Genomic DNA, 25,652 nt, shown 5'->3' on the forward strand with positions numbered 1-25,652 from the left:
ATATTCTTTTTTTTGCATCTTAAATTAAAAAAATTTTTCTCAGTTTTTATATCTTATATATTTTTATATATTTATATTTCTCTTTTGTTGTTCTCTTCCCTTCTTATTTTTTCTATTTATTTATAAACAGAAAACTTGTAGATATATGGTCATTCCGATAAAATAGTTATTGTGGAATTCGCATTTAAAACGATGGTTGAGTCATACTGGCCCACGTCATGCATTTTAGGGTTAACTCATTGCGTTGCAGCTTAATGGACTTTGAAAACCTAATGGACTACTTTGCATGCTTAATTTTCACGTTTCAACTTACGATTAGACTTTGTGATTGAGTCAATCGTGGCATATATTTCTTTGCTATGGCTTGGTGTTAGAAAAAAATTTTCTAGTTAAATATTACTATTTGCTGAAAGAATAATCGTCAGTTGTAGATCGTTATTATCATTAACTGGAGTGAGTGTTCACGTCAAGAAACATGCATCGCTTTGAAATTAAAATAATAAAAAAATTAGAATATTATTTGTACTTTCAGATATATATATATGTTCCATCTCTTAGAATGTTCAAATCAAGATAGACGAATATTGTTCGTAAGACGATATTTCGTATAATCGCTGTATGAAAATAATTTTTATTCCTAATGATGTCAATGCTCCTGACGATACACTCACTAGTATTAAAGACACGCATTCTATTGCACAGCCCAAACATATCTCGTAGTTCCAACGCAAATGTTTAAGCCCTTTCCTTCACCGTCCTCATTCTCACAACGCGTAAACAATCGAGACTGAGTCGCATTAGCCTATCTACCTACTTATCTCTACCTTGGTTCAACAATTTACTTTTGACAAGATACTCAACACAGATACTTTTTGACGATCTCCAGCACGCGAGATGAAATACTCGAACAATTTGGGCGATGGTGCGACCAGTTTCTCGATCGAGAAACGCCAACGTCTTCGATTTATATCGTATCACGCTTACGACGGTAGGACGCGTCACGACGACCCCGAGCGACGGAGCGATCCGTGCGAATTCGGTACGCGTTCGGCGTAAGGTATGTATGTGTCTGTATGCGTGTTTGTCTGTCCTAGAGAAAAGAAGCACCAGGCTACAGCCGCCCTGTAGCACCATATGACTTGTGTGTGCACTTGCACTCGCGTGTGTCTCTTCGTGCGTCGTGCGTATAATATAGGCCACGGCGGTCGTATATATATACTATATGTGTGAATGTATATATGGTTGCATGCTGGGTACGCACGGATGATGTATCATCCACATTATCATCGATTGGTCACATTCGTTCCAGAGTTGCAGACTCTGGGATGTTGAATGTCATTTCATGAAAAAAGATCTCCCGGACGGCCTTCCCCAGCAATTTCAGAATATAACTTACGAAGAGGGTGAACGCACAGAAGAGGAAGCAGAAACTCCCCGAGCCGAGAGACTTCGATCACAGTGTTCTCGTAGTTTTCCGGCCTCGAAGAGAAAGCTTCTTCATACTCGACGCGTAGCCAAAAAACCATCTTCCCTCTCTCTCTCTCTCTCTCTTTTCCGTCCTCTCGAATCTTTCCGCACATATGTCTTAATCGCTTTTCCGACAACTCACACGTGAATCTTCAAGCTCGCAGATGCAATTATGGAAACGTAAGTTTCAATCCTCCAATAGGCGCGCATATATCAGGCCGAATGCAGAATCGGATCGCCATTACGCGTTTATTGGAGAGTTGACGATTACCGATGGTTTTCTCAAATCTTATAGCGGCATATTGAGAGGTAAATGTTAATCGCGTTTGCGTCTAGCTTCAAAATTCCACGGCGGAAAAAATGATATACGCGATAGCCCGGTACGAAAACCATCTGAATTTCTGCCAGGATATCAGATGCGAGTAGCAGCACCTGTCGGTTCGCGGACAGTGAAGATTCTTCTCCAACCCCCCTTCCCTCGTCCTTTTTTTTCTCTCTCCGTTTTTTAAACTCTCAGAGCGCTCTGTTGTCTTGTCTGCACCTGCGAATGTGCCGCGTGTCATGACGCGTCCGTCCCTCGGGGAGTAGATATTTATTCTGGGAGACACGTTAATTAGCGATAGTGTAATAATAGTAATAATAGTAATAGTATTAGTAATAGTAGTATAGTAGTACTAGAAGTAGAGTAGCGATAGTAATAGGAGTAACCGTAACGATAGTGGTAAATAGTCACGGAAGGATTGTAGTAAAAGTAGTAGCAATAGAGTCCACGGTGGTAGCAGTCATAATAGCGGTGGTAAAAGGAGCGGAGGAAGAACGAAAGTGTCGCAGGAGATTACTCGGTATCGTATTCGTCTGTCCGTATGCATGTATATGTGTGTAATTGACGCGACAATAAATTAACGCGAAGAGAGAAGAAGGCGGCTCCTCGAGAGTCGCCGGCCAGACATCGAACGCTCCAGAGAGAGGGTGAGCTGTATTCATCGCCGCCTCTCGCCCGCGCACCTTCCAGGGACATTTTCGCAGGATTTTTGCGTGCTGGCCGTCGTTGTGGATCTATTTGCCCTGCGGCGTCAGCGGATAAAAATCGATGAGGTGACTCAACGATGTCAAGGTCGAGGGCTATGATCCTACGCACATCAACGACTCGTGCGTACTACTGCTGCTACCGTTGTTGACGCTGGTGCTACCGACGACGTTGCTGTTGCCGCAGCTACTGCCGCAACTGCTCCCCGAGGACATTAGATGCTGCTGCTGCTGCTGTTGCTGCTGATGATGATGCTGATGATGATGATGATGATGGTGATGATGATGGTGATGATGATGCTGTTCCTGGGTCGTTGTACTTCTCAGGATGTCATCCGCCGAGAGGGGCGTCAACTTCCACCCAGGCATAAAGTCCAGATCGAGATCGGGCCCTATGTCCACGTCTAGTAGTTCGTTGTTGTTGAGCGGGTCGAGCGGCGACTGGCTTGACAAGGATAGCACGCTGCCCCAGTTAATCGATCGACTGTCGTCGCTGTCGCCGATGCCAGAATCGACGTCGGTCTCGCCCGACGATGTCGGTGGCACGGGGAAAGGCGTTAACCTGCCCTGCTCAGGCGGTTGCAATTGAGCTATCGGTGCCGGTACGACCGGCTCCATGGGCGGTGGACTCCTGTCTCTCTCCATCTCACGTTCCAGGTGTCTCAAAGTATTGCAGATCAATACCGACCTGTGGAGGCTTGGATCCGGGAACTGGCGGTACCTGGCGAGTTTGCACATTGAGATGTTCAGCACGGCGAGTCGTCGCTGCCGGTAGCAGGCTCGACCGCGTCGGCACCAACTCGACTTGGAGCCTTCGCAACATCGCTCGTTCGCTCGATAACTCGAGCCGAGTTCCAAGTAACTCTTGCCGTTCTCCTCGCGACGTATCGTCGGCGGTTCGTAATGATGAAGTGCGCCCCATTGCGGCTGAGATCTCGATAACTGATTATAACCGTTGTTGCCGATTGGACTGATGGCGCTGCGCTGGTGATGATAGTAGTGTTGGTGATGTAATTGCGTCACCGTGGACGAGGCTGACGTCGAAGATGACGCCGACGATTGTTGTTGCTGCTGCGATTGCTGTTGTTGCCCTTGCTGCGTCGACTGGGAAGATGAATGGTGCTGTTGAGACGAATGTTGTTGCGATTGTGCCTGCTGTTGTTGCTGCTGCGACTGCGAGGAACCCGTCGCCGTGGGCTGGCACGGGTTCGTTGCCTGTAGGCAGGGTGAGCTCACCTCCATCTCGTAATACGACGTCGACGTCTGGTTCAAGGGCGGTCCATAACTGTCATCCATCGCCCACCAGCTACCGTCCACGCGTCCGAGCTTCGACGGACTCTCGCCCAAGTCCATATGGAATTCCATGCAGCCAACACCACCCTCCAATTTGCGTTTTCCTGCCGTCGCCTGCAGACCCATCATTGCACAACTCTGAAAGCACACATAAATCGTTATCATTAGCTCCGCGTACTTTCTCGTACTCATTTCTAACTCTATTTATGGAAAAGGCATGCATATTTAACTTATAATTCATATCATACATTCCGCTGCTAACGACTAAGATTGTTAAGGGACAGCATTATCTTGTGTATTCGTCAGCATTAATGCAATAAAATCGAATGGACGCGCTTAGCTTCGCACGCCGCACGGAGGCGAGAGAGTAGGCAAGAGAGGACGTGACTCAGACGCTCGGCACTCCGACGAAGCGATGGAGAAGATGACGTCACGCAACTCCCTAGCCCTGAAGAAATCATCAGCGGAACGCGAACGATCGCTGCTGGCGAGCTGGTTCGACTTCCAATAATATCTTATAAACATCATCGTTCGCTGGTATTCGTGACAGAAGAATTATATATATAGAATATATTGGAGACATTGATAGCTATGCAATATAACAAAATCTTGTTCTTTACTTAATCCAAAAAAAAATTATTTGCAAGCTGTTTTATTTATAAAATTATATGTATATATAAACATTTGTTACATGCAGCCATCAAGTTGGATTCTAGAAGCGATATTTATCATTAAATATCGTCGGGAGCTTTATCTTGAATATGAAAGTTGCAAGCATTGCTCTTGCGAACTAAAGAATGTGAAGAGTGTGATACGAATGTCGGATTATAATTCTTTCACCCTCCAATTTGCGTTTTCCTGCCGTCGCCTGCAGACCCATCATTGCACAACTCTGAAAGCACACATAAATCGTTATCATTAGCTCCGCGTACTTTCTCGTACTCATTTCTAACTCTATTTATGGAAAAGGCATGCATATTTAACTTATAATTCATATCATACATTCCGCTGCTAACGACTAAGATTGTTAAGGGACAGCATTATCTTGTGTATTCGTCAGCATTAATGCAATAAAATCGAATGGACGCGCTTAGCTTCGCACGCCGCACGGAGGCGAGAGAGTAGGCAAGAGAGGACGTGACTCAGACGCTCGGCACTCCGACGAAGCGATGGAGAAGATGACGTCACGCAACTCCCTAGCCCTGAAGAAATCATCAGCGGAACGCGAACGATCGCTGCTGGCGAGCTGGTTCGACTTCCAATAATATCTTATAAACATCATCGTTCGCTGGTATTCGTGACAGAAGAATTATATATATAGAATATATTGGAGACATTGATAGCTATGCAATATAACAAAATCTTGTTCTTTACTTAATCCAAAAAAAAATTATTTGCAAGCTGTTTTATTTATAAAATTATATGTATATATAAACATTTGTTACATGCAGCCATCAAGTTGGATTCTAGAAGCGATATTTATCATTAAATATCGTCGGGAGCTTTATCTTGAATATGAAAGTTGCAAGCATTGCTCTTGCGAACTAAAGAATGTGAAGAGTGTGATACGAATGTCGGATTATAATTCTTTCGAGTCTCGTCGTCGATCGCGTAAGGGCGGGTCGAACTCGCGTGCGTATCTCGCGACCCTACGAAAGCGGTACCCACGCAGCCGTGGATGATTTACGCGCGTACGAGGTCGCGCGAGTGAAAGTAAGTAAATAATCGTTCCTCCCTCCAAACCCTTGCTCACCTCGGAAGACAGAGAGACGCGTTTCTCCGCTGGCGCGAGCGAGAACGCGCTCTCGCGAGCGTGAGAAAGAGAGGCCGAAGTAGTGGGAGTTGGAAGGGCGAGAGGACAGAGGTGGATAGAGAGGGGGAGGAGGAGAGAAGAGAGAGAGCAAGCAAGCAGTGTATCGCCACGGTTGTGCTCAGAGATGCCGTGAGATGTCACCGGCGATATGTTTGTCGGCTGGCCGAGTCCACGTGGCCTCCACATGACGTTTGATTTCACGGAAAAAAGATACGGGGAGAGGGGCTGGTGGGGTTGGGACTTTACGCCGGACGAGATCGACGAAAAAGTGACGGCATCAACGTCGCAAGGTCGACTGAAAGGGTAACGACGGGCTTTGCCTCCTGGGCACGTGGACGCGTGAAATACGAAACGAAGGCAGAGGACGCGATCCCAGAATCCCTTTCATAATCGCGCGATTAATCCCGTTATCAAAGTCGATTATCGTCTCTTTGACTTAACGTCGCTAGACTCGATTATAGAGAGAATTGCCACTTATAAAACTTGGGTAATTCGCGAAACTCTTGCAAATTTGCATTAGAAATAATCGCGGATACTATATTCCCTCTATTCCGAATGTTTCCAACTCGCAACTTATTAAATTTCAAGTCTCGCAAGTTAAAGAGAGAAAAAAAAGTGTCGCCTTTTTTTTTTACATAATACGCAACTTTAAAAATTGACAACTGTTAAACGATATTATTCTACAAAATATCTTGATAGATCCGAAATCCTTCTGGTTAACTCATTCGCGTTTTTTTGTTCGGAAAAGTTGAAAATCAATGTCTTCTCATAAGCTAAAGCTGATAAGAGCGGCTATGTCATTTCATTAAACGGTCAGCTAAGTACTAAGTTTCATCAATTTTTCATATAGATCCGTTCGCTGAGGTTTACGATGAAGACAAACAGCGCTAGCATTTTGTACGGAATGTTTCGAGACGATAATAGGATTCGCTCGGCGAACAGACGTCATCGTCACCGTATTTCCATCGAACTCGGCTTCCGCGCGTCACTACCACGCCGCAACAAGCAGTGCTGATAGCGCATATAGCTCTACTGTTATAGCTGTAGTCACGATGCCGACCGAATCTATCGTGAGTGAAGACAGACGTGTAGAATCCACGAGACGCGTGATATGTGTTCCTACTGTTACTGCTGTTTTCTTTCTATTCCAGCTACTTTATAATTTCATTACATTCCGATAGATTATCAAGAGAAAAAAAATTTAATACATAAACTCAAGAGATGATTAAATAAATTACAATTTTTTAAATTATATTAAATAATTATGTTAATTAATTTTATTAAATACTCTGTTTCGTGCTATATAACTTCTTGTAATCGAACGAGTTTAATTTTATATATACGATTGTGGACCGAAAGTGACTCAAGTTTTGAGTTTTATCAGTCAAATATGATGGATCGGATAGACGCGAGTGTTTCTTTTCTACTTGCAGCGCGGTAGCTACGTCCCTGGTTTGACTGGAGTATCTCTAGCGGCAACAGCTTGTGCTCTTGCGGCCGCGTATATCCGCCGCGGCCGGCCGTAGCGGCCTACTTGGAATATGACTCGCTCTCGCGGAGATTCTCCTTCCAACGCGACGTGGTCAACCGGTCAGCTTGGAGCTCCGAGGAACGTTCGTAGAATCATCGTGGAGGAAAAACAACGCGATGGATCTCATCTCGCCTTCTAACGTCGAGAAAACGAAACGCTTTTTCCAAGCAACTTTTTAAAGCGATATCTGCTATTTCGCGCGAGGCTTTAAGTAACAATTTCTGTTCTTTAGACGAATTTAAGACAAATGAGATTAAATCCAATCGTTGAGAAATCATGTTCTAAAACGTGAGCTTAGACTTTAAATCTAGGATGCAAAATGACACGCAGGCCGCTGGATATAGTTCACTTATCATTAAGTGATATATAATTCTACAGATATCTGATATTTTAATTTTACTCCATATTTATCATCGATAGAATACTGCGTGAATAATATGAAATCTTTGTTATCGCGTCCGAAATTATACAATTCGTAAGTTTTAGATTGCAAGAAAGAATCCACGAAATCTATCTACGCGATGAATCTTCGTACACTTTACTATACGCTATACGTGTATATATCACTCTATGTATCGCGAAAGTGGCAAGATAAGCTCGTGAAATCGAGGATATATAACAGCGCGGGTTAATAATTTCGTCGATCGACGAAACTTTGTTATTGTCTCTCGACTCGCAAGGCTTCGTACTTGGGAATATACTCGAAAATTTCGGCGGAACTCGACCAACGTGCGGGTGGTTACGGATGCGGTCGTAATCTCGGCGTCTCCTCCTCTTACGTGCGATATTTGCGAAGCGTGACCGGGCACTTGTTGAATCGACAACGGGAACGGGAACAAGAGGAACACCGGGCACGACGGAGAAAGGAGGCGAGAGAGACCGGGGCAAAGCGTTGAGGATAGTGCGGGAGAAAGGGGCAGGAGACGGATGGACGGTGAAAGGTAAGGTGGTTAGGGAAAGGAGGAAGTGCAAAGAGGGAGGGAGGGAGGAAGGGATGAAGAGGTACAAAACGCGAGATAAGAGAGAGAGAGAGAGAGAGAGAGAGGGTGACTGAATATCGAGAGGGTCAGAGATGGCTGGGGAGGACGAGGGTGAGACGACACACAGATGGGACAATAAGGGAGAGGGAGGAACGAGAGGAGGAAATACACTGGAAAGGATTAGTTATACGTGGCGATAATATGCGGTTCTTAACTGGCTGTAAATCAGAGTTGAGAGACGCCACGCCCCGGCGCTCCTTTTCCACTTGTGAAATCCTCGTAAGTTGCATCTCGTTTGTAGATCTTGCGAATCTCGCGGCTACGTGTCCATCGATAATTATTAGGGGATGCGTATAAGATCGCCGTGAAATCGTGTTTTTCAAATTAAAAGGCGATAACAAATTGTTTCGCAAACGCGCATTTACATCTGCTATATTTGAATTTTTCGCGTGTAGATCGTATATTTTGTAATCGATTCAGTTTTTCGGTCGTCTCATTTTATGCAATAAAAACGTATTTCACAACGTGCATGGACCTATTCTTTGATTCTTGCACGAGACTGAATGATTTAAAAGAACTTTCAGACGTGTTGAATAGTTTCCAAGATATTCGCGCATTACAGCTTTCACGAAGTTGGACTGCATAAGTCACTTCGATATCGTATTTAAATATAAAGGAAGCCATAGATTCCGCGACGCGTGGCAACTTTGACGGCGAGTGATAAAACGGATTCGCTACGAGCGAGCAACAGGCGTCAAGCGAGCGAGGGAAGAATAACGAAAACATAGGGAACATAAAATCCGGAGAAGTTTTATCGCGGTTCGAACCGGAGACGAGTACGAGGTAACCCGGTACGCCGTGAGACTTGGATAACCGTATAAAAATCGTCGGAAAGTAAAAAAAAAAAAAATATATCATACTAAGAGAATTCATTGCGCCGCGATTCGATACGAATCAATGATCAAAGAATGCGAATGACACGTTAGAAGTAGAGGAGCCTCGCGACGTATCCGACTGCAACCGGATGACGAGCTACATACATGAGTTTACACGAGCGGTAAAGTACTTGTAAATAATTGAACAACTGATATGCGAGAAGCAAGGATCGGAATCGGTACTATTTTGAGATGAGTTCAATTTCTTCCAAGTATACAAATCAATGTTCGATATATATGTATAGTAAAATATTTAAACCATCATTCATAATTAAAGTATATGAGCGATAAAAAATAAAGAAATAAGAATTTAGATAAATTTTATACGCAGATTGTCATTAGACGCATAGATGCTCAATAACGCGAGCGCTTTTCACTAATGAGCAAAAAATCACGATATAGTGACGACGAATAAAACCGGTAAAATCAACGATCTCGCGACAAGTATAAGGCTCGTGGCAAATATAATATATATAATGCGATAAAATATAATATAATATAAACTAAATAAATGCAAATAATCGCGCGCATCACAAAAATTTAAAAATACACATATAATATATATATGTGTATGTATATATTTACACACGCATATATACACCTATATGTATATATGCACACGCATATACGCCGTTCGACGCGCATCCGTCCGTCGTTGGCTGAGAAAGGAGCGTTTTTGTGAGCGTGGCAGTGGCGCAAGATAGTAACGGCCCGCGCGGCTAGTAAAATCCCAAGTGGAGAAGGTTCGCGGTGGATCCGGCTCTGCCAGGCGATGAGGTAATGTTTGCCTCGGCCGGCCGCGTCGAGTCGAAGCTATCTAGCAACCTCGCGCGACAGTGCCGAGGCTAGAAATCATAGCGCCTAGACTCGCGATTACGCGATCGTTTAATTAGCGTTAACGAAGATTCAATCCTCTCTCGCTACTAAGGACAAGCTGTAATCATCCGCGATTGCGCGTTATCTGTCAAGAGGAACGACTATTATTCATTGCTCGCATAGCGACAGAGTTTATCTCTCGGTTAAATAATCAAATATGCCGCTTAGATATTATATACATGTTTTATTGTAAAAAGTGTGTCTTGGATCTTATCAAAAATTATATTGAATCTTAAACAGTTTCGTGCATATATATGTGTGTGTTACTAATGTAATCTAAATATATAAGGGGTTCATGGATATGTCTGAAAGTGATATATTTAGAAAAATGCAGATAAAATGCTTGAATCAAAGCCCGGTCGATCGGCCATTTCCATCCAACTCGAGCCGCCACGCGTTTTCATATTGCCGATATATTGTGTATATATAATTAACATAAATAAATATATACCACGAAATAAGTAAGATGTGATAATTTTAACAATAAAACATTATCGTGTATATATAAATCATGATTAAAAAAAAAACTTTTCTTAAATAATGCTATTAAATATAAGCATGAAATGTCCTCTATCCTTTTCTCTTTCCTTCTTCCCTCCCAATATATTTGAATACACATTATATATAATTTTGCAAAAAGTGTAATATAACGTTCGAATGAGAGAAGAGAGAATGGATCTAATGTATGTTGGCCTTATATATTTACGTTTCTAAATCCACTGTCTTTTGCCGGCCCTGTTCGCTTCGCGAACGCGCTTCGAAGGCTGAGTCGGCCGAGAGACCAGTCGTCGGGTAGATAAAAGTAGTCGGGGTATGGTGTTGGTACGGATACGCGCGCGCGTGTGTATGTGTGTGTGTGTGTGTGTGTGTGTGTGTGTGTGTGTATGCGCGCGTTCACACGCATTCGCCGTTGATATCGGCGGTGACGCGCGCACACGCGATGTGGAAGAGTACGACAGTACGACGGATACATGTATATATATATATATATATATAAATATATATATTTGGGAGATTTCAAGAAATAATTTCTGGCATGACTTTTTACTACGTTAAATTGTTCACAGGAAATCTGTCACTAGCATTTATTTAGACAGCAAAAGTGACAAGAGTGAAACATTTTATAAATATAGGTGTACACACGCACACATTTGTACACTTGTATATATATATATATATATATAAAAGAGTATAACGTGGGTGTGTGTGCGCGCGCGCGAGTTGAATTTTCTGCGCCGCGCACACGCACACACATACACGACGTCGAAGCAACGTTGGCGCGCCACGGTGGTCATGACAGCATGACGTCAACCGGCCGTGTGTTATTTTCGAAAGGGGACTCGACGGTGGCGGCGCCGAGAGGAGAAATTGCGAAGTTGCACAAACAGCCGGAGCACGTCGCTATCGGACTGAGGAACAACGAGGCAAGCTCCGGGCGATGCGAGCGAGCGAGCGAGCGAGCGAAATATGTCGAAAGGACTCGCTCGGTTGCGTCTTGCGTTGTGGATGGAAAGTATTTTTATTAAGACACACGCGCAAATAGCCACGAGAGCGAGTTACCAAAACTTCTTCGCTTTACATAAATAAATGATGAGCTTTACCTTTTTTAGGCACGCACCCACTCACTTCTCAAAGATTATAATTATGAGGCATACCAAAGATATATAATTCTCTCTCCTTGAAAGATGATGTTGGCTTACTTTCTTCCCGCGTTATCGTCTATCTTTTCGTTTCCGATGTTGATACTTTACATTGTCACTATCATTATTTCTATGATTTATTTTGCAATCGTTTTTTCTAGATTTGTGTAACATGAAATTTGAATCTACTTTCTACTGCCTAAAGTTAGAATGTCGATAAAAATGCAAGATATACTTGCAATATTGTATATATCAACATTCGATTTTTTTATTAAATATAATACTAATTAAAAATTTATTTTATAGTATTAGTAATATTGAAATAATATTTTTCTCTCTCTCTCTCTCTCAACGTCTAGAAAGACGGATCTGACGCACATATATCTCCCTTTCTCCTACTTTCTCAGTCCTACGTCTTGATGTGGAAGCCCATTCGTATACTGACGTTTCCCTTTCGTCACAGTTATCACGTGCGCGCGACTGGATCGAACGTCCCGATTTGACAAATGTCCTCGGGGACGCGACCGGAGGTGCGTCCTCGGATTTTACGTGAACCGCGGCCAAGGTCGAAATACTATCGAACAGATAGTCATGTTAGCACAAATTTAATCTATGATATATATTTCCAAACTTTTATATATATATCTTTGCTTATGTCGAAATACGTCGCTGAAATATTCTCGAAGTCTCGATGGAATATTCTCGAAATATTCTCTTACGTCCAAGACAATTCCTGGCGTTCGAAGAAACCTTGTTGTCGAAATTCGCCGCTATTCTGGAGGCTGACCCAACGACGACGAGTTTAGCGGAGTAAAGTCCACGGCAGATTAGCCACGCGCTATCGCAACGAGCGCGTGTGGATAAGATTGTACCGCGCCGCGCCGGTCGACCGGCTTCAGGCTTCAAGGACTCCGCTCTGTTCAAGACGGTTAAGACGTTAAGACAAAATTTCTCGCCGAGACTCTCGTTGCTCAATCTTGAAACGCGCGATCGATATCATAAAGCAGCGGCCATTAATATATCATTAATTAAATCATTAATTAACGATACATCAGATAATGATGTAATTTTTTATGATAAAGAAAGAACAATTTTTACATAAATCATCGCAATATTCTTCATTTAAAAATAATTTTGTTTTAACAGATTATTTATTTACTATATATATGTATATTAAGACTGTATCAGCTGATAAAAATTGTTTATTAGAAATTGAAATTTTTATATAAGGTGTCTTTAAATAAATATAAAATTAATTGAATCTACAAACTATTTAATGACTTAATATGTTGAATAACATAAATTTATATTCACATTTCTGATTAAAAATTTTGATTATTTTGAATAATTATTTCTCTCGTCGAAAAATTTCTCAAGACTCTCGTAAACGTCCTGAAAAAAACTGGCCGGTGCCGTAAATACTCGAGACACCAGCCTTTTTCGGCAACACGAGACTCGCAGTCGAAAACGGCGCGGACGATACGTCATCGGGCGCGAAATGCGCGCGAGAGTCTGCGAAGCTTCACCCTCGAGGGACGGCGGGCACGTGTACGAATCGGCCGTCGCGGCCGTCACAGGGAGGCTGACGGGGCGAGAAACACGCGGGGGGATTGTTGCGATGCGTCTCGACTGTAACTATCCAATAGGCGACGTCGACCCGCTCATTCACTCCTCCGCCACCCCCAAGGCATCCCGTTCGCTACCACGCGATACATATACGAAAGCGCGTAGGCGATCTCTCCTGCACGTAGATACGCACCCTCCCTTGCTTCGCGCGTTTGTATGTATAAACGTATGGTATATAAGGCGCGTACATATATGTATATATATACCTCCCAACTGGTAAATACCCTACCCTATATACGAAGCGACGAGAAGAACCTACGCGCCAGTCGGGCCTACATTAGGGGATGAATAAAGGAAGGTCGCCGAAAACGGAGGGTCGACTCCCTTGGTCCCCAGTGCCTCTCATTCGCCTGATCCGCGTATTCTTTTATTCCCCCCATATCATCTGTTCATGCTCGATAGACACGCATGTGCGTTCTTCGGAAATCTTCGACATTATCGTTTCACGAAATCAAAATTGTATACGTTATTGACATCGAAAGTTTTTTTCCATATATAATATTAAAGATGTGATGTATTAACTATACATATAACTTTCTCTTTAATTATTTGTTGAAATTTTCATTACTATACATTGTTAAAATTTATATATGTATGTGTATAGATTATTTTATTAAGAGAAAAATTAGTTATATAAGACTGATGAGATAATGTGTCATGTTTAGAATGATCAAGGACACGTGGTCTTTTACATAAGCCGAACTGAGCGTCACTGATACTATCTATAGGGGCGCATGACATCTGCGGTGTCCTGAAGGGTCCTACCCCGAAAATCGGGGGACTAAGTGGGGTGAGGGGGGAGGCAGGAACGAGAGGAAGGCTGAGAGAGAAAGTAGACGAGAGGGAACGAAAAACTCGAGGACGGAAAATTGAGAGACGCCAGCAAGAGGGCGGGGAGAGACGAAAAGCAGGAAAGAGAGAGAGGCGATAAAGAAAACGAACCAGGAATAGGAGAGGAAAAAGGACGTCGGGTTCTTCGAAAATAAAGCGACGGCAAACGTCACCCTGGAGGTCGTTAATTGGTCCGTGCCAGTTCTACTAGTAGTAGAGTCAAAGGTTCGCGCGTATCCCCCGTAATTCACAATGTCTCAATTTGTTTGGACGATAGTGAGGACATGGTTTCGACGCTTCGTAGGTCATGTGTAAACTGCGAAATTATTATAGCGACAAACACATCGAATTTTCATCGCAAATTATAATATCGAAGTAAAAGTAAAAGATAAAGATTATAAAATTATAATATCAAAGTAAAAGTAAAAGATTAAGATTAATTAATGTAAAAGATAAAGATAAAAATTAATGTAAAAGATAAAGATAAATATAAAAGATTTAGTGATAACTGTCACATGTAGTAATTGCGCGATTCTGTTTTTATAGAAATATATAAAAAAAATTCTTTCAAGATATGTATATCATAATAATCTTGCAACTATTATATATTTCCTGTCGATGCAGGTCGTTCATTCTGAGAGGAATTCCAAGTTCAGAATTGATGGTATACAAATTAATAATTAAAATTATATTTTAAGGGATGATACAAGTTTCGAATACGTAGAAATAAACTCGGACTATGCTGAATGTAATTCGCGCGTTAAGGCAAACTTCCCTTTTTGTTCTATCGAGAATTCAAACAGCTTGATGGATGCATCCGTGCGGGCATCGCCATGCGCACGCACGCACACACACACATGCGAATGACTGTACCTTCGCCGTGTGGGAAAGCGGAGACGCACGGCGGCTGAAAAAGGGGGCCATATGTCGGGCAATGGCGAGCACCCCTTGCGCGTGGGAGTACCGGTGGGGATATATATATATACACATACACATACGCATACACGCACACGTCACTCTCTCTTTCCGATACATTTTTTGCCCCCGCGCCGGATTTTTTACCGTGGTGTCTTTCTGCTTACGCGCGTATGACGCGGCGCCCTCCCCCTGGTCCGTCAACCCCAAATCCCCTTCTCGTTCACCCTTCGCGTTCGTCATCCAGCGTCATGTGGAGCGCGAAGGTTTTTATTTCAAATATTTTCGATTTCGATGAAGGGAGAGACTCGCGTCGATTGACTCGTCTATGAATGGAATGGTGCGATCAGTCACGCTGAAGCTGTAAAGCAGTATATCTCGAAATATCGTACTCAATATACATTTATTGAATGATACGCGAATTCTTTTATGGATGCTGGATATGTTCTTTCAGCAATGAATTCTTTGACAAATTTGAACATTCCGTCTTTACATTATAACGGAAAAAAATAACTTAATTTTCAAATAAACCCATTACACGCAATTCAAAAAATTCCCTCTCTATATAAATAAAACCATATGAAATGGATTATAACATTGCAATAATAAATGTTAAGTACGAACACGAATCTTTTTCCATCTGCTGTATCCAAGGGTAATAGATCACATTGGTGAATTACGCGGTTGCTTTGTACAAAAGATGAGGTCAAGACATTATACTTAAAATCCACACGCTAAGATAAAGCAAAACAAGGGAGAAAAGAGAGACGAGAGAAGGGAGAATAAAGCGAGAGAGGCGACGCGCGCGCGCGCGTAACCTGTTTACATCTGAAGAGTGTGGGCGCGCGGGTTGAAGTTTACGATGTCCGTAGGACACTTGAAGGAGAGAGAAAAGGAAAAGGACAAGTGGACAGTTCGGACGTAGCAGGTGCCGGCTGGTCAACAATGGGCACGCGTCTGGCTTGCACATTACGCGAATACTTTCCACTTGCGAGAGTAATGAATCAATACATGAGTAAAAATGCATCAAATTATCGAAAGTTCGGTCATATAAAGAGAAGATGAGTATTATATTATATTTATTAGTATTATATTTTGCTCCGCGAAATTTCTCGAAATATTTATTTTTATATTGATAGAGTATAAGAATTTACGTAACACAAAAAAATTACAGAAACATTGCGGAAATATTTCACCGCAAGATTGCAATATTGCGAACACATGAGATTTACTCTTTAATATAAATATAATTTAATTTAAGAAGATTTGAGGTCACACGATATTTCTAAATTAGTATTTTTTAACTACCCCTCTCTTCTTCTATTTTTAAAATACGTTGGATTCACGAAGATTATTACGTCACTAATTTTGTCACATTGTAGCCGGTTTGATTTGCATCAAAATAACGTCAAGCTATGCGATTTATTGTACAAATTAGGTTCCATCTTCCATTAGTCACGTTCGAAAGCAAAGTCTCCAAAAATTCCAAGGAAGATGCGTCCCGGAAAAATTTGTCTCGAAACAGCGTCTCTTACCTACTTGTGGGGCCTGGTCCGATACCTGGGCCCAGGTAGGAAATACGGATGAACGTCGTGCTTGGGTCACGTTAACCCACGATGCCGTGCTGCCTTGACAAGGGTCGGACGTAAGGGCGCATCGTGGTACGTTCCGTGAAGAGTCGACAATAAAACCCAGGGATTCTCATTTAAGCTTTCACTCGTGAGAATGCAATAGGCGTACAACATTCCGACGAGAAGGTTGAACGGAAAATACACTACATTACAGAAAATGCAGTATTAGAAAATTTATCGTTTACTAGTAAATTCACAAATATCTGATATAAAATGTGTATTTAATTTTTTGCATCTTTAGAGTTTGCAGTATCAACAAGCTGTTTTATACCAAAAAAAAAAAAAAAAATTATTTTAAAAAAACTTATGATTAGCGAAACAATGTTGCTATTTGTATTTCGAACAATACGTGCTCTATATGGATAACACGTGGGTTAATAAAAATGCTCACGTGTGATGGCGTATGAGCAATGCTACACGTGGCCCTACGGTTGAAATATACACGGAGACTGCAGGACCAGGTCGGATTTGGATTCGGGGTAGAAGACCCTATACGCACTATCCGAAGGGAGAGAGAATGAGGGTTGGAGCCTTTTATGCCGAAGGGTCCCCGGGTAGACTACGGTCTCGGCCCTTTTTGTTCGGATCGTCGAAGCGGCAGCGGAAAAAGCTCCCTTCATCGAATAGGCCTGCCGCTCCTGCGAACAGGACTGTACAGGATGATCGGTTGGCTGATTGTTTCATCGCCGACTTTGCACTTTATCACAATAATGTAACTATGCCAATTAGCTAATTAGATCCCGAGATACCGAACGGTTAGATAACCTTCTTATATTACAGAAATAAAATCATTAAAATAAAGTCCTATTAAACGAGTCATGCATATCGAACAAATAATTTGAAAAACTTGCTCAACGTTATTATGCAATTGTTAATCACAATTTGGTTATTTTAATTTCCGAGACGCATCTTTGTGCGATTCGATTTCTAATTAGAGAAAGAAAAGAAGAATATTAGAGTAAAAAACAGAAAGAGAAAGTAGATACAAAAGAAGGAGATTCGATAAGAAAAATGAATAAGATTGGAGGAAAAAAAAGAGAGAAAAATACAAAAAAGAAAAAAAAGGAAAAAAAGGAAGGAAACGATCCTTCCGAGAACTACACAGGAAATCTTTAAAAAAAACTTGAGGAATTTACAAGCACCAACAAAACACAAAACTAAAAGAATTTTCGAACGATTTTCAAAAGATCTTCTCTCATATAATAGCCTTTTGTACTTTTTTAAAGAAGCGTTTTCTTGGTCAGCATATTCAACTTTGACCTCGAAACAACATTTAAACAGTACAAATCTTTAACTTACAGAGATAGAAGAATAAAAGAAATATATAATAAAATTATTTCACTTTTCAGTCTCGAAGATACCCTGTATTTAGGTAAAATCATAAGTTGAATATATTGCGGAGAAAAAACAAATTAAAGCTGGCTATTTCTGTTCGCTGGAAACTATTTTCGCATACGTTTTTCTTGATATCTGAGCTTTTCAAATATTCGAATTTTTAAAGTTTTAGTCATCGCAAATCGATCAAATAGTTTAACCGTTGATTTTGTTCACATTATACGAATTGCTTGTATTTGCACTTCAAATGTTTTTATCTCAAACTCTTTCAAATACTATTACAAATGTTTAATCATGCAATTCGTTAATCTGTACCTGAGAATATTTTGTATTTGAAATTTATTTTCAATCCCGAAAAATACGCGTGTTATATTTTAACTTGCGTATATCGGCGTATCGAAAATTTCTCAAGATTTAAGAAAAATAATCCCGTAAAGGATGGAAAGAATATAATGAAAATCCTATGAAATAATCTCTCTCCGTTTGTTGAAGCCAAAGATTGAGAAGACGGAACAAAGCGAGAGAGACTTTACTGTTAGGCGGCTCTCGCGTTGCGAGATGTGCGCGAATAGTCATCGTACAGCCGGTCGCAGGGAACGAGCGCGAGTCGAGCGATCGAGCCTGGCTATTCCGATCGGCAAGCCAAGCCTAGCCATCCAGCTAGCTAGCTAGCTAGCTAAAGCACGCTAGTCAGACCAGAGTCTGCCGGGCTGGGTGTTGGTGAAAGGTGTGGCCGCATTAGCTACACGAGAAAAGGAGAATGCAATATTCTAGCCGTGGTGCGCGATATTCACCGACGATGACGGTTTCGACGACGACGACGATGAAGAGCATAATCGCTTTCATCTTGATATCCATCTTCTCTTCGTCGTCGTCGCTCGACGCAACATCCTAGCAGATACACCGTAAGAGGTAGGGAGAAACACGGATGCGGAGACATCGGTTGAAAAGAACGTCGGCATACAGGTGGTCGGCAGCGAAACGATCAGAGAGTACCGCTTAATGGGATTCAACGACCTCCGTACGCTCGTTCGTTCGGATCTAGGAGTGTCGTCCTATATCGTCCCTTGCCGATTCCGTCAAGCCATCTATTTACCCCCGCGATCGATCCCGTCCGCGTCGCTAATATTTGGATCGGACGAATATTAACCGTGGAAATCAGAATTTCCCTATTTGTCGGTAGAAACAATGTGTTGTGTGGCCCTCACTTCAACGGATCGCTGTATCTAAAACAATCGATATAAATTAACGCGGATAAGCAAAATGCTTATTTTTTATTTAGAATTTTAAGCGCACTTTAATAGAATTTTTATCCAAGAATTAATTATATATTAAAGATATCTCAAATGGTCGAATGACAAAAAATTTGCGAAAAGAAAGATAATATTCTGTTCGAATATTAAGGCACAACCCCGAATTCCAATTCCTCAGAAGAAAAAAGAATGGGGAGGAAGCGTGAGCTACCATTCTCTGTAAATCTCACGTCGATAGATATCGTATCCGTTCCGAGAGAACGACTCGCCGCAACATTATTTTCTCGCTTTTCCTAAAGACGATCCGTAAGTTCGATCGCTAGTTCAGGCCGTGAGAGCCGTGCGAGGAATCGGCGATCAGCGAGAATTTCCGCGGAGGAAACGAGATTTTTCGCGTCATAAATTCCTGCGGGAGGAGAGCAATGGAAGATCTTTGCCCGTAGCGGTACCGTCCTTGCCTCGAGGCGCGCTGGCCCTGAGAGACGCGCCGGTAACTGTTCCCGTATCCTGTCCCGACTATTTTCCTAGCCGTGCCGAGTCCGGCACGCCGCGCAACTAAGTGAACAAGGCGATCAAAATCGCACGTTCAAAATTCGGCGCATTTTCGCAATTATTGAATATAAGAAATAAATAAAAATCTGGGACCGTCAGAAAAAATAAACGTCGCGCGACAGCGTATTCACGATGAGCGTCCCTCTTATGACACAACATGAAAATATCAGAAATATTTATTATATTCTAAAAAATTGGAAATATCAGGGACGAGAAAAGAAAAAAAAAATATATATATATATATTATGTAATCGTACAATCTCGCTCATAAGGAAAATATGGCGTTCGAGGTCAGAAATATTTATTATATTCTAAAAAATTGGAAATATCAGGGATGAGAAAAGAAAAAAAATATATATATATATATTATGTAATCGTACAATCTCGCTCATAAGGAAAATATGGCGTTCGAGTCAAGTGTTGGATACTCGGATAAACGCAAACTTTCGCGAGCCGGTTTCATTTGAAGCCGTCCGTTCGATACGCATATAATGTTCGATACCGTCCGAGCATTATCCAAGTATCCGCGGAGACGAACTCACGCCGTGGCTTTGGATTTACGAGTGTCAGCCGCGGCGCTAAACAGCGAGATATAGTGGGGGGATGGCATCGAGGTCGCGGGACGCCACCGCGGGACGAAAATAAAATTCGTCTCGCCGTTGCACGAAGAGAGAATCCGTTGATCGCGCGCAGCCAAGATTTCAAGCCTCGACCCGCGATGCTCCCTTACAAAGATACGCGATAGATATAATATCGATATACTCTTTTATTTAACACTTTGATCACAAGCCTTCCCGAGTCCTCAAATGTTATTCGTCATATCATCGTGGAGATCACAGCGCATGTCTTTCTACAGAGTTTCATACATGATATATAAAGAAGACGCTTGAAAAATGAAGCTGGTATTTTAATTGATAATCGATATTGAATGTCAAATTTTGAAGACTTTTTTGGATCGAATAGACAGTATGACAAGATTATATCTGCATTATATATGCAATCTATGATTCCGTTAAATTATTTTCTAATGTGTTAATATTTAATTTATGTCAATTTAATTTAAGTAAGTTGTCTAGATGCTAGTAGTAGTCCTTTCTCAAATTTTTCTTTGAGGAGCCTTTTCCCGAATTAGGATATCGGACCGTGTTTTGCTTCGACAAATTTAAAATCCTGAATTTTATACAACTTAACGGAAAGATTAGAAATAAAAATACAAGTAAATAAATAGAAAATAAACTTTTACTTCAAGAAATTTAATAATTTGACAAGCGACGCATAAGACCGCAAATTAATAAATGATTAAATTTGACAAACGTCATTTTCACGAGAATAATAATAATAAAGCAAACGAAACTGTTGCAATGAAGAGAACCTGTGACAGATCTCGTATGTCAAGTTTACGCTCGAAAATCTACAAATATATCGACTCACACAAATACAAGCTAAATAATTTCTGTTTCGTAAAAACCACCGACAAATTTGTCCAGTTTTATCGACGCGAAAGTTGTTCGCGAAACAGAAACGTGACAATTCGTCATCAAGATTTATATAAATTCGTCCTGCGACAAATGCGCGAATCTCGAGAGAGATTCGAAATAGCGAATGGAAAACTCCGATTGATGATTATAATGTCCGCGCGTGCGTTAAGCGAGCAGATAAAATTTATGTTGCAACTCGTATAGAAGCGATAAAAATCCTCCGCATGACCGACAAGATAGATATTAAAATTACTGCAAAAAAATCGAAGCGGCGCGACTTTGCAGCTCCGCTCTTAGACTTCCTCGATACGCGACGCACAACGCGCTCAAGGCTATGTCGCAATGGCGCGTAGCGTCATCGATATCGCCGTCCAGTTTAGCGGTGGAAGCTACTAGCTAGCAGCAACAGTAACAGCGGCGGCGATGGCAGTCAGCGGTAAATACGACGTGGACGATGTAGACGTCGACAAGGACCGGCTCCGCCGCTGTTACTGTTATTTTTAACTCGACGCCGACGCGTCGAGTCCGTAGTCTAAAACCGCGTCTATACCCTCCGCGCCCCACCCCTCCCCCTCGTCATCATCATCGCGATCCTCCTTCTCCTCTTCGGCTTCTTCTTTCTCTCCTTCTTCTTCTTCTTCTTCTTCTTAACCGAGACGATGGAAGGGTTCGCCAGGCGCGCATATTTCGGAGAGAGCCTATTTTCAAAGTGACTTTCTATTTTCAAAGTCACAGGACGTCGTCGGATGCCGGCTCGGGGCTTCTCGAAGATGCCGGAGCTTAGAGAGCGGGATCACAAGCGAACTTAATAAAGCTTGCTTTTCCAAAAATGTATTCCTTATTCGCAGCTTTCAAGATATGTAGTCTACCTCTCGAGAATAAAATATTTTATCGCTGTATAACGTAGCGCTTAATATCGTTGTTTAAAAATAATTTGACTATAAATTCAAACGTATATTTTACAGCCAAATGTTATAATTGTAAACTTTATCAATCTGTAATATCATAATTTGATTATAGATCGATAAGCACTAGATTTTTAATTTTTAGAATATATATAGGATATTGTATATGTTTCGTATATATTAAACCTGGTCTTAATTTGCCTTGTGGGATTCTCGTGATTAATCTATCGAGTAATCGTGATCGGCTTGACAATGGTGTCTATGGTCAGGGTTATCATTCGCAATGTGAAGCCACACGGGATTATTCGCGTGGTAGATGGAAATTGTGAAGAACAAATCCTTCCAAATTACATTTTATATTATAAAGAGAAATTAGAAAATTATTTCTCGGTAAGTTTGTGGAAAATTTACTTCGAATTAACGTGCCTACCATATTTTTGTTTTCGATCATTAGCGTTCCATTTGCCGCACACATTCGGGGCTATCAGTGTCACGCGTGACACAAAAGATAATAGACATAGTTTTTTTATTAGAATGCCCCAAAAATCTTTACTATACCTCCTATATTACTGCGAATTCTTTTTTATTTTATTCGCAAAAGTTTACAAATATAAATCCCAAAATAAAAAACTATCGTTTGTTAAATGAGAAGTATTATATATTATGTATTTGCATTATAAAATTAGCTTACCTTTAGGCCCAAAACATCTTCCCTTTCATTGGTTTTATGCTGAAAACAGAAATAAAAAAAGATTATAAATCTATATTTATTTTAATTTTTAAGAAAGTATTTATATATTATTATGAAAGAATTTATTTATATATTGTTAAATATCGTGACCATATTAAAGTGGTGTTTTTGCGATATAAAAACTTGCCTATTTTCGATGTGAAAATAAGCAAAGTATAATTAAATTCTAAATGATAGAGCACGGTTCTAAAAGATACAGGAGATAACGCATCTTTAGCGTAGAAAATGCGTCGTAAATACAACGAATGCGTTTATCGCTTTCTCCGCGAATTGCGGTCGGTTGTTATTTCTATTGTTTACGAGAATGTGGGATAACACATTTTCGAGTAAAATTCTCTAGCTCTAGAATAAATCTTTGCTAAAATATAGAAGCGACCCCGAGATTTTCGCCGCGCCCGGCTGCGAAGTTGATGACGGTCGATAACGTTCGTCAAATGCTGGCAATACCGATATAGTCAGACCACGAGCGTATACAAAACGGCAAGACAAAGTATAATAGCGAGAAAGCGAGAAACGTGTGCCGTGTCGCGGGAAAATCCGTTTGAAGAGCCAGTTTTCCCGCCAGTCGAATCAGCAACGTCGCGCGGCGAGAGACGGTGAGAGGCGTCGAGAGAAAGAACGAGTCGGCACTGCTAGGCGCGAGGCGTCGGGGTGAAGGAGGACAGCGAGGGAGGGAAAGGAACAGGCTTCAAGGAGAGACGGAGACAGGCGAAGAAAAAGAAAAAGGGAGAGAGAAGGAGAGGGAGAGGGAGGGAGGGAGAGAGAGAGAGAAAGAGAGAGAGAACCTCGAAACGTGACAACGCCGCGCTAATGCGTTGTAGACTCGGTTCCGTGCTGATACCCACGCTCCGAGGCCTCGCCTCGCCTCGTTTCGTCTCGTCTCACCTCACCTCGCCTCGCCTCAGCTCAGCCTCGCTTCAGCTCGTCTCGCCTCACCTCGCCACGGCGGGAAGTCGCCGCGTTGCCTCGGCGTAGAACGAAATACCTCTACCGGTGGACTTTCTACTCGCAGGAACAGAGGCGTCCGTGCGACCAGGTTTCACGATATCCACAGGGTGGATTCGCGCGTCTCAATCCGTCAGCGATACGCTGTGGGGTATTCCGCGATGTATTTCGCGGTAGAATGTAAAATTCTAATTTCTGATACAGCTCGAAAATTAAATATACTTAATATCGACTAATGCTTGCGCGAGCAAATTTATGCCGCTCGTTTATAGAGAAGACAAGGATTTTTAATTATTTAAAAAAAAATTTCTCTCTTGTCGGAATAATTTTACAACTTTAACGCGCTCAAGAATCAAGCATCAATCCCAATTATAATTGTAACGCTATTGGACGAGACAGAGCGCGATATAAAATATTAAAGCGTATAACAAGACTCCTCGTGCATTATACATATATATATATATATATATATATATCGTTTGTTAAATGAGAAGTATTATATATTATGTATTTGCATTATAAAATTAGCTTACCTTTAGGCCCAAAACATCTTCCCTTTCATTGGTTTTATGCTGAAAACAGAAATAAAAAAAGATTATAAATCTATATTTATTTTAATTTTTAAGAAAGTATTTATATATTATTATGAAAGAATTTATTTATATATTGTTAAATATCGTGACCATATTAAAGTGGTGTTTTTGCGATATAAAAACTTGCCTATTTTCGATGTGAAAATAAGCAAAGTATAATTAAATTCTAAATGATAGAGCACGGTTCTAAAAGATACAGGAGATAACGCATCTTTAGCGTAGAAAATGCGTCGTAAATACAACGAATGCGTTTATCGCTTTCTCCGCGAATTGCGGTCGGTTGTTATTTCTATTGTTTACGAGAATGTGGGATAACACATTTTCGAGTAAAATTCTCTAGCTCTAGAATAAATCTTTGCTAAAATATAGAAGCGACCCCGAGATTTTCGCCGCGCCCGGCTGCGAAGTTGATGACGGTCGATAACGTTCGTCAAATGCTGGCAATACCGATATAGTCAGACCACGAGCGTATACAAAACGGCAAGACAAAGTATAATAGCGAGAAACCGTGAATCGTGTGCCGTGTCGCGGGAAAATCCGTTTGAAGAGCCAGTTTTCCCGCCAGTCGAATCAGCAACGTCGCGCGGCGAGAGACGGTGAGAGGCGTCGAGAGAAAGAACGAGTCGGCACTGCTAGGCGCGAGGCGTCGGGGTGAAGGAGGACAGCGAGGGAGGGAAAGGAACAGGCTTCAAGGAGAGACGGAGACAGGCGAAGAAAAAGAAAAAGGGAGAGAGAAGGAGAGGGAGAGGGAGGGAGGGAGGGGGAGAGAGAGAGAGAGAGAGAAAGAGAGAGAGAACCTCGAAACGTGACAACGCCGCGCTAATGCGTTGTAGACTCGGTTCCGTGCTGATACCCACGCTCCGAGGCCTCGCCTCGCCTCGTTTCGTCTCGTCTCACCTCGCCTCGCCTCGCCTCAGCTCAGCCTCGCTTCAGCTCGTCTCGCCTCACCTCGCCACGGCGGGAAGTCGCCGCGTTGCCTCGGCGTAGAACGAAATACCTCTACCGGTGGACTTTCTACTCGCAGGAACAGAGGCGTCCGTGCGACCAGGTTTCACGATATCCACAGGGTGGATTCGCGCGTCTTAATCCGTCAGCGATACGCTGTGGGGTATTCCGCGATGTATTTCGCGGTAGAATGTAAAATTCTAATTTCTGATACAGCTCGAAAATTAAATATACTTAATATCGACTAATGCTTGCGCGAGCAAATTTATGCCGCTCGTTTATAGAGAAGACAAGGATTTTTAATTATTTAAAAAAAAATTTCTCTCTTGTC

The 25,652-nt window shown here is 41.8% G+C and overlaps 1 protein-coding gene across 6 annotated transcripts in view; it reads right to left on the reverse strand.

The window, feature by feature from the left end:
* Positions 1-6: 6 nt before the first annotated feature.
* The window catches only part of LOC115234245 (basic-leucine zipper transcription factor A-like), a 113,115-nt gene continuing 87,469 nt past the window's right edge, over positions 7-25,652 (reverse strand). For 2 of the 6 annotated variants that reach the window (XM_029805111.1, XM_029805109.1), the window contains 2 exons: positions 24,317-24,355; positions 7-3,924 (listed from right to left, as the gene is read on the reverse strand). In XM_029805111.1, the coding sequence (XP_029660971.1) occupies positions 2,590-3,915 (1,326 nt within the window). In that variant the 5' untranslated portion in view covers positions 3,916-3,924; positions 24,317-24,355 and the 3' untranslated portion in view covers positions 7-2,589. Of the gene's footprint in view, positions 3,925-4,034; positions 4,329-4,623; positions 4,679-22,778; positions 22,823-24,316; positions 24,356-25,652 lie in introns of those variants that run through there. The other 4 variants (XM_029805112.1, XR_003883897.1, XR_003883895.1 and 1 more) reach the window with 4 other exon arrangements.

This window comes from Formica exsecta, unplaced genomic scaffold (genome assembly GCF_003651465.1).
Source record: "Formica exsecta isolate Colony F162 unplaced genomic scaffold, ASM365146v1 scaffold2, whole genome shotgun sequence".
Lineage (NCBI taxonomy): Eukaryota > Metazoa > Arthropoda > Insecta > Hymenoptera > Formicidae > Formica > Formica exsecta.